The sequence below is a fragment of the Pistacia vera genome, unplaced genomic scaffold (genome assembly GCF_008641045.1).
Source record: "Pistacia vera cultivar Batoury unplaced genomic scaffold, PisVer_v2 Contig1047, whole genome shotgun sequence".
Taxonomy (NCBI): Eukaryota; Viridiplantae; Streptophyta; class Magnoliopsida; order Sapindales; family Anacardiaceae; genus Pistacia; species Pistacia vera.
In genome coordinates this window covers 67,307-77,006 of record NW_022195079.1, presented here as the reverse complement: position 1 = coordinate 77,006, position 9,700 = coordinate 67,307, and the positions used below count along the sequence as shown (strand labels likewise).

The 9,700-nt window shown below is 36.0% G+C and overlaps 1 protein-coding gene across 1 annotated transcript; it reads right to left on the bottom strand.

Annotated features, from left to right (window-relative positions):
* Nucleotides 1-2,787: 2,787 nt before the first annotated feature.
* LOC116127629 (histone-lysine N-methyltransferase ASHR3-like) lies at nt 2,788-7,533 on the bottom strand. Its single transcript, XM_031413273.1, has 9 exons — nt 7,165-7,533; nt 6,016-6,162; nt 5,133-5,297; nt 4,501-4,527; nt 3,947-4,064; nt 3,690-3,783; nt 3,404-3,497; nt 3,165-3,243; nt 2,788-2,932 (listed from the first exon to the last, which is right to left on the bottom strand). The coding sequence occupies exons 1-9, from the start codon at nt 7,528-7,530 to the stop codon at nt 2,883-2,885; spliced, it is 1,140 nt and encodes a 379-aa protein (XP_031269133.1). The 5' UTR covers nt 7,531-7,533; the 3' UTR covers nt 2,788-2,882.
* Between the last annotated feature and the right edge of the window lie 2,167 nt (nt 7,534-9,700).

Below are 9,700 nucleotides of genomic sequence, written 5' to 3'. Positions count from 1 at the left end.
CCACGCCTAATTTGTAACATTAGACATGAGTCATGTTATGCTTTTTGGGTTGTTTTGTAGTTTTATAATTGTAGTGATTGAAATTAGTGGGAGAATCAAAGAAGTTGGTGATAGTTTCTAACTTTCTATATTGTTGTTTGTTTGAATGATTTTGGTGAAGTTATTTGATGTGAATTGTGATAAATAATTGTTTGTGTTTTGGTTTTGATTGACAAATTTTATGTGAATTGTGATGAATTGATTGAATTCAAGTATTGCCTACAGATTAGAGGTTATGAGTTACATTGGACACAAATGAATGAGTAATCAAAATTTATTAGGGGTGTATTTGTAAACTTTTAACGTATTTTTGTCATTTTTTAAACTAATAGAGGGTAATTGATTTTTTTATAGGATACCCGAGAAAGGAAACATTTTAGGTTCCAGTTCTTTGAATTTAGGAACCTGCACTGTACGGTTCCGGTTCCGGTTCCCCCAAAAAATACAAGGTACCCGGAACCGCTCACCCCTACAAAAAATAGTCTATTGTCAAACTCATACTCACCCACATTTTAAATACCATTTTAGTGTCAAAAACATAATTTTATAAGTAATTTTTGTAGTCAAAAAAGGCAAAATGATCAAAAGTCCATAATTAATAAAGGCAGCATGGTCATCGAATAGTGACTGTTGGAGAAGAACAATATACGTTAGCAAAAGATGGCACATGTTAGCAACTCAGATCTGACAGGTTTTTGCCATTTTTTGACTGCCCCCAACATTCAAAATCACTTCCGACACCTCCCAGAGAATCCCATCACCCCCTCTACAAAGTCCAAGCCTCACTTTGCTATCATCACTTCCCATTTCCCACCACCACCTCCATTCGCACGACCGACCCTTCAAGTCAAATTTTCGATCAATTTCTTTGCCATATATTCCCCCAAACACCACTATCACACTCCCCACAACCCACTCTACAAAACCCTCACCTCCATCATCGTACCTTGCTCGTCAATTGTCAATCGTGCACAACACGACCTTTTGACTTCTAAGCCAATTTTCGATCGTTTTCAATGTTAAAAATCATCCCTACCACCACTAATCGATTCCTTAGATCCTCATCTCCAAAAATCCCAACATCCCAAATCCCGTTTGCTCACTAATCATCAATGATTGAAGCTCCTCCACCCTAGGGTTTTTCAAGTTTTAATTTGATTAATTAAGATTGATTCGTTCAGTTTTTGCATTTGTTAAGTTAAAAGACAATTGAAAAATGTTTGTTTACAATATTTTCTTGTCGTCAACCCTCCCCAACATCGATGACAATTGCCAACCAGGAAAGAAGCTAAAAAGAGAAACAATGAAAGGCTAAGAAGAGGGTTTTTTCATAAATCACTATATTTTCCACCCAAATCAAAGGAAACATATTATTTAGATAATAATAGTAGAAAAGTGTCAATGAAACTTTTTTTTGAGTGGAAACACGTCGTTAACTCAATAAAAAAAATTACAAATATATGTTTTGTTATTGATTCCTTATATTATGAATTCACGAATTTATATCGGGATAAATGAATGTCAAGGAAATTAAATTATTAGATTGAATTATTTATTAAAAAAAATTGATACCTGTAATTTCAATTTTTGTGGACTTGATCAAGCTAGTTCTTAGCCTTTTCCCTGCTGCTTCTAAAATCAACTTACATAAAATTTAACAATAAGAAAGATAATTTGTTTTTTCCACAAAAAACTCGATACAATATCAAAAATATTTTTCATGAAAATACAATTGAGTAACCCAAAAAGGGGGAAATCAATCACGTTTTTGTTTCAATTTACAACAAGGTACCCAGAAATTTCTAGGAAAAGGTTAGCACAACAAATCAATAAAATTACATATTTTTTGCCCTTTTAAATGAAAGTTTATGCCTGCAGACTGGTATTTTGTCTCGCTCTCTTTTTTTTTTTTTAATCTTTTTCTTTATTTTGCAAAAATATACATGAAAGATTGTATACAACATGACTGATGGTGAAAACAAATCATAGAGCTATAATAGCAAGGCAAGCAGTGAAGTTCTCTTGCGTTTTGAACCCCAACAAAGGTTTAATTTACTCACCTTTCTTTTGGTTCCAAGATAGCCTTGACAAGATGGAGCTCCACAATAGCATTTCACCTCAGGCCCAATTGTATAATCTGCAGATCAACCATAGAAATAAAAATTTCCAACCGCCCTTAGATCAACATATGAAATTCAAAATTTCCAAACGTTCTTAGATCAATGCATTTGAATGATCGAGATTATATCTAAATGTGTCATTTCAAAGTACATTAATTGCAAAGTTAATTAAATCTTAACCATCCAAAGTTTCGTTGAACCTGTCTAAATATGTGTATTCTTATCAACCATGGCAGTCTGATATGTTCACCTGGTCAATTTACCTCAATAAAAATCATTTCTTTTCTAATCTTCCAGCTCAATTGAGATGCTAGTGTAGAAATAAACTCAATTTCAGCACCAATTTTCATTATCAGGTGTAGACTATGCAAATACAGTTGAGTCCTACAACCTGTATCGTATGTCAATGGTTCTCCAACTTTAATCGAGCGAGCAGCAAAAACACCTACACGTGTTCCCCTCAACTTGCCTTCAATAAGAGCAAAATAGAATGTTAAATCATATAAAGCCCAGCATAGTTCTTTGAGAAGAGGACCAAATCCATTCATAATCTGAAGGGAACCAGAAGCTTCTGCAATCTTTTTACCATTGAGTATAAGTAGACGTAGTAATATTAGTGGCACTTACCATTTCTCCAATATACAGTTGGGATCGCAACCGTGATTTAGAAAACGAGATGCATTCCCCTTGAAAGTAGCATCAATTGTAAAATCTTTTCGAATTTCACACATGTAAAAGTTCTTCACTCCTCGATATTTCATGTCCCACAGCCTCTGTTCGCACAACGCATCATCAATAACTAATAAAGAAAGACAACCGTTAATAAATGTTTGCGATAGCATCTAAAAGATGAACCGTAAAAGAGACTTCTAAGCCTACAAAGTTCACATCCATGTCTTCAAAATCCTCAAAACGAGAAGCAAAATATGAGGCAAGGCAAAGTAATCCTAAAAAATGCTTAAATACATATAAATATGGAAGCTAAGGTCCAATCAAGAGCACTACCTTCCCCAATATACTCGATTATAAATTCTCCTTTACTAATGGGTTCAGCAGCCTCCACCCCCCAACCACAAAATTCAGTCTGAAAAGGAAGACAATCCTTTAATGATATCATAACATAAAATTTTCTGTAGAAAAAACGTTAATGAACAAATGCAACAAACTAAGATTACAATGTTTTCTGCTCGAGTGATACTAACTTGGGGCCATAATTTATGCAGTCTACAGATAAAATTTCTCACCTTGACAATTTTGGTCTTCTTCTCTTTGCGGAATGGTCTGTTTGTGCAAGTTTCTGCGCAGTGACAAGCCTTTGAACAGCTAATGCATTGAACCCTATATGATAACAAGTTTATGCTTTAAAACTGGTATGTGGCAGACCAAATGCTAACTATAACTTCTTTATTTCACTAAGTTTCAACCAATGGATTCATGTAACATAACAAAAGATAAATATTGCTTTCTAATATCTTTAGCATAAATATTGCAGTTTGTCAGTGTTTAACTTGGAAGATAAGTAGGAAATACCTGCAAACACAGTCATCACAGCATTCAGATCTACAACTTGTGCATCCGATTCCATCATCAGAATCATCACGTTTCTTCTTTACCAGGTAAATATCTAATATCAATTAAGGCCAGTTTGGTAACACTATATGTTAACAACTATCTGCCAAAATGGAAACACTAAAACTATTCCATTCACCAGTTCTTAGTAACGTATTAAACCATTCAACTACAGTGTATGAAATTGCTCAATATAACACTAAGCATTTATAGGATACTGCGCTTGATGTGAACATATGAAGGAGGCTCCAATTTATTCCCTGTCAGATCTTTCCATGTGAAGTCAATCTTGAACTCCTCATCCACATAAGGTAGAGGTAAGCGAGCGAAAACTTCCTAGAATATGAGACAGGGAAAAATGTTAGCCTGTGAGATCTAGAAATGACAAGCTAATTACTCAAATAGAATATTTATATTACTTATTGTGATTAATTAACAAAATATCTCATAATCATGTCTGCACATTACTTTCATCCTCTCCTATTTCACACTATTAGAGCAGTGCCCAAGTCAATTATTGGTTTAATTAGGAAATAGATAATCAATAAAAGCTCGCATCCAGAACAATTCTTAGGAAAGAAAGAAATTTCATATGTATTGTACTATTACATAGCTCCATATTAAGAAGGGAGAGCAGGGGGTTTGGGTGGCCATTTTCCCCACCGACCAATGCAGACGTGGCATAATATCTCTTGAAAAAGTAATTCATATATCTTGAACCATCCATTATAAAATTCAATAATCCTTACAAAAAGTGTGCAAAAAATCTGACCTCTATATCACATGTTGCCTCTGCATGCTGCTCATTCAACAAATATATCAGTCCTGTCAGCCAGCCTAATCAATAAAAAATAATGGAGAAATAAAACCTCAACAAAAATGACAAATGATTCAATTACAAGGTCATAATATGCTGAAAAGCATTTGGTTCTTTCTGTCTGAATACAGGTAACTAGCTTATACTAAATATTAAGAATAACTCAGTTCCATGGTCAATCTGACTTACGAAATTTCAATTACAAGAAGCTCAGGTCATTGTCTTGTAGACGTTTGATGGTCAGTTAAACAAGAACTTGAAAGCATGTATAAGGGAACCAGTTCATTGACCAAACAGACAAACACAAGAATACAGATATACACTGGCGGTTCCTATGGGATACAACCACCATGAGAGAAAACTAACTTGGGGTTCACATTTAGTCAGAGGATATTTCACTTTAGCTGCTATATGTGTCCCTACTAAGTTGATTATACACATAAACCAACAAGCATGATAATTATAGCTAATAAAAGTGAGATCTCAACCTAAGTATACGTTATTGGTTTTTATTAAAAAGGTGAGGTATAGATTTTAAGGTGAATACAGTAAATAGACATTACTGATTAAGGAAAGAAGAATTTGACCTTCTGATCTAGCTGCCAATCTGCTGGATGTCTCCAACAAACTGCTCGTCCAGGTTGGTCTTTCAAATGAATCACTTTATCTGACCATGGTGCACATTTGTCATGTGATGCTATTTCGCATCGCACACATCGCCATTGTAATTTCTGTCGGCAAATGAAGCATGCCTGTGTACAGAATATGTCAAGTAGATGAGCAATAGAGGTAGTAGAAATTAGCACTGATTGGACTTGTATTACCTCTGGTAAAAACATTACAAATCAATTATCTGGGAGTGGAAGAACATCACAGTTTCTAAACTGGAAATACAGTATGAATTTTAAAGAACATAAAACTAAAATGAAACAACAAAAAACAAAGTTACTGAACAGAAATGTGACTCAAGAACTTCTTTTTTTTTCCTGTAAGAAACTATGAGAATATATCAAGAATAAAAGGAGAGGGCACATAACGTGTAGCCGATGATCATTCAACCATTACAAGAGCAACCGGATTGGGTATCAAAACAATGCAAATGTGATATAAATTATAAAACTATTTGAACACTTAGGCCAAGTCAGCCCTCAAATTCAGAACCCCTTTGCCATTCAAATAAATAAAGTAAAAAAAAAAAAAAGTGTCTTGGAATATCTTTTAGACCAGGGTTCAAAGGAAATTCCAAAAACATATTTTTTTTCCCATACTGTGCTCTTCCTCTCTCTTCTTCAGAATTAGCTTGTAGAAATTATTCAAATTCATCTAAGTAGAGCTCCATTCAAATCTTCCTAAAAAACTTGCACATCATTAATCAGTCCCAAAGTTAAATGTTCTTTACAGCAATTTCCACAGTGAAATGATGCCAAAAGTTTTAAGAACAAAGAAAAGATATATTTCATAAGATCTTACATGTTGTGGACACTTGAACTTTTTGATATTAGAGATCCGAAGTATTTCCTTTGCACATATTAAGTGATAAACTCCTTGGCAACCACGAACAGTGCATAACAACTCTTCCCCAGGGTAGATGATCTTATGGCAAACAAGACATTCAACCTGAGATGAAGCCAGAGCAACCTCAACACTTCATCATTTATATCAGCTGTCAAAAAGCAAACTGAAATAATACAACCTAAGCTTCAAAACAGAAACATCTATTGTCATCCAGACTATCACCATAGAGAGATAGGAAACAAGATTTTGAAACCATTTGCTCGTTTTCGTGTCCAGTCTGAAGTAAACAAAACATAAGATTTACAAAAGAACTTCTACCACACATCTTATTTCTAATTCATTTAATGCTTAACAAGCCTTGTTGAACAAAAGAAACAAGGTACAGAAAAAGCTTTCAATAAAACATTCACTCAAGCCATAACCTGCAAGATTTAAGTTGTCAAAAGCATGTTAGTCAACCAGTAAGATCCCTGTTACTAGGGCAGCTGAGCTAGAGGCTAGCAATTAAAAAAAAAAAAAAAAGAGCTCCTAGTATTGAAAAATTTATTTTGTTTCCCTCTTTCTGTAAAACAGAGCGAGGCAAGATGGAGCAATCTTCCACGTCTCCTCAGTCACTTTATTGAACCTTAAATTGACAAACTACAATAGCAGTGAAGCCAAGGAGCACTACACGCTTTCCCTTTCCACGAGATGATCTATTTAACAAACGTTTAAAGATTCATTATATGAAATCGGAATTGCAAAGCCCTTTCTCAAGCTAATGCCGCACCTAAATATCCTTACTATGAAGTTTTGCTAATTTTAGTTTAAAGGTTAAAGGATAACGGTCTATTTTCTAAAATTTCCGGAACTCCTTAATAAGAAGTTATCCTTCTGCATTATTTCTGCACTCCTAACCTATGTAATTTAACACACAAATTGTCACTTGCATGCCTACGAAATCTACAAATTCAAGCTTCTCTCCTGCTCAAACTTAAAAGTACTCACAATTATAAAGAATCAAACTAAAAACACCGAGGGTTTCAAAATAATTTTCTATGCTTGTTCTTAGCTAGATGATTTTATCCTACCAATCTCGAAGTTTCTATTTAACCGAATAATTACCATTTTCTTCGCGCTGATGAGAAACGGAAGGTGACATTTTGACGGCAAGACTCCTAATTCCATCTTTCTCCGAATCCAAGCCGTCACGTGATCCTCAAAACTACTGACTTTCTTAGCTCGAACAACGGCGCCGTGGCTCCGCCTCACAACCTTAACGGCACTCCCATTTCCATTGCTACAAGCCTCGAGCCTCGAGCTCCGGTCCCAATCATCACTGCAGTCTCCGTTGGTGGTCAACGCAAGAGCCTGGACGACCGAGTCGGGGCGTGGCGACTCGGCGGCTGAGTCGGGAGAGAGCGGCTTGAGAGTCGGACACCGAGGTAGGGCTAGCGATGAGGAGAGAGAGAGATTGGCGAGGTCTGGCATTTCTGTAATTAATTGAGACTTAAAAAGAGAATTAATTAAACATTGGTTCTGGATTTGCTTGGTTTTATTTATGGGAGGAAAGAGAGGGAAATTTGGGCGGGAAAATTAGGGATTTGTTATTTTTAGTTTGAAGAGAGGTGGGAGAAATTACAATAGTAACTTGGCATGTGGGGCCATGTGCGTAAGAGAGGCGCGTGAATTTGAATTGGTTAGCCGTTGAGGTGTTACACGTGGAAGGCAAAAATAGGATTTTAATGTCTTACTATTTGAATAAATACAGAGGCGTTATCCGCAAACCCCCACGTGTTTGGGAAAATTATTGGCACCCCACTGGTGTAGAACATTGGACACTAATATCCATTCCGTTCAGATTCAATCATTCAAGCGTTAAAACTAACAGTTGATAATGTTATTTCAACCTTTTAAGAAGGTATTATTGATCTCTTGCATTCACTTAAAAACCCAAAATGAGTTTGGAGCAGCCTTGTCATAGCTGCTAGAGGCCATAAGGCACAAGCTACCTCCTTTAGCTGTAGTGAGGTTGGATCTGGCCTTTAACAGTCGTGAGAAGGCCAAAACGGCATCTCTGTGGGCCGCAGTTACCTAGTGTAACAAATCCCACATTGGAAGCGTATTGGGGAAGTCTTGGGCTTATAAATGGGGGGAGTCCCTCCACTTAATAGGTTAGCCTTTTGGGTGTGAAACTCCCAGCCCGTGACAAGATCCAAGAATTGTAAAGTTCTCTCAATTAGTAAAGAGTTCTCTTCTAGCATCTCTTGTGAGTTTGTGTGAGTGTTTTCTTACTTGCAGGGCTAGGAGCGTGAGCAAGCAAGGCTGACTTAGGGTAATCGTCGGGAGATTAGCACCTAAGGCCGAGCGAATCCGAGGGGAAGCAATCGGGTCGTTACAGTTGGTATCAGAGCAGACCCAATCCGTCTTTCGATGTCCCGTCAAGCGCCCACGCAGAGGCGTCCACGTGTGATTGTGGGTCCACACGAGAGTGAGGTGGACGGGTAGGCAGGGGGCCCCACCTGTGACGAGGGCGTCACAGGATTGGGTGGGGGAGAATGTAACAAATCCCACATTGGAAGCGTATTGGGGAAGTCTTGGGCTTATAAATGGGGGGAGTCCCTCCACCTAATAGGTTAGCCTTTTGGGTGTGAAACTCCCAGCCCGTGACACTAGGCCATTATCAAACTCCAAAGGCGGCCATAAAACCTTTTTTCAACCTATAGCAGCTGCAAAAGACCATTTTCAACCTCAAGCGATCGTTGCCTGCTCAGGTTTGGCAACAATTTTTGGTTCAGAATTTTAGGTCTTATTTGTTATTTTGTAAATTTTAGCGTTTTGGATTCAAAAACAAAGTTGATAAATCTAGTGTAATAGAAAGTTTTTAAACTTCTTAAGTTAGAAATGTCATTTCTGTTAAATTTTTTTAACAATCTAACAGAAATGGGGGTTGGGGTAGAATATTTATACCAGTAGGTGTTTTTTTATTTCCCAAACTTGTGGGGTTCTTTGTTATAATGCCTAGATACAATTATACAAATTGATTTCAATTTTTTATTTTTTTTTTTAGTTATCTCATCAATCTTATCTTATAAGAACTGATGAGAGATTTGTAATGTGTTTTATGCAAAGGTCGGGTATATCAATTTTTTCTTTTCTAAATTTTAATAAAATCTTCAAGCTTTAAATTAATTTATGATATATATATGTCTAGTGATGTTATCGATTGATATATTAATTACAAAGTATAATATTTAGTTATGGATTATGTTGTATTATTAGAAATATTATATTAAATGTGTTTGATTAGATTAAAATAAATTGGTGGATATATTATATTTTAACCCTTTGATTGGTTTAGTCAACGGTCTGAACTTGTTTGGCCTGTTGACCGGAGTGGTTCAATTTTTGGACCATAACTGGGTTGGGTTACCCTGTCCCGGTTTTGCCGGATCTAGTTGACACATTTTTATTAAATCTGTTGGGCTTTTAAGGGTTATTCTTAATGGGTTTGAAGTTTTTTGATGAGTTTAGGTTTCAATTGGGCTCACTTAATAAATGGGCTTCCGCTTCTTTTATTTGGGTTTTATAGACTAAAAAGTAGACTTAAACAAATGGGCTGGATTAACTAAAAGAATAGTGTTATTATATAGTTCAATAT

What these genes read in the sequence shown, in the direction of transcription:
- LOC116127629 (XM_031413273.1), bottom strand. Translation starts at nt 7,530, where the DNA reads ATGCCAGACCTCGCCAATCTCTCTCTCTCCTCATCGCTAGCCCTACCT. An exon ending in AGTTCAAGTGTCCACAACAT is followed by an intron (nt 5,298 to 6,015) that starts GTAAGATCTTAT and finishes TTCTGTACACAG; the next exon opens with GCATGCTTCATTTGCCGACA. An exon ending in ATTGGCAGCTAGATCAGAAG is followed by an intron (nt 4,528 to 5,132) that starts GTCAAATTCTTC and finishes TTGAATGAGCAG; the next exon opens with CATGCAGAGGCAACATGTGA.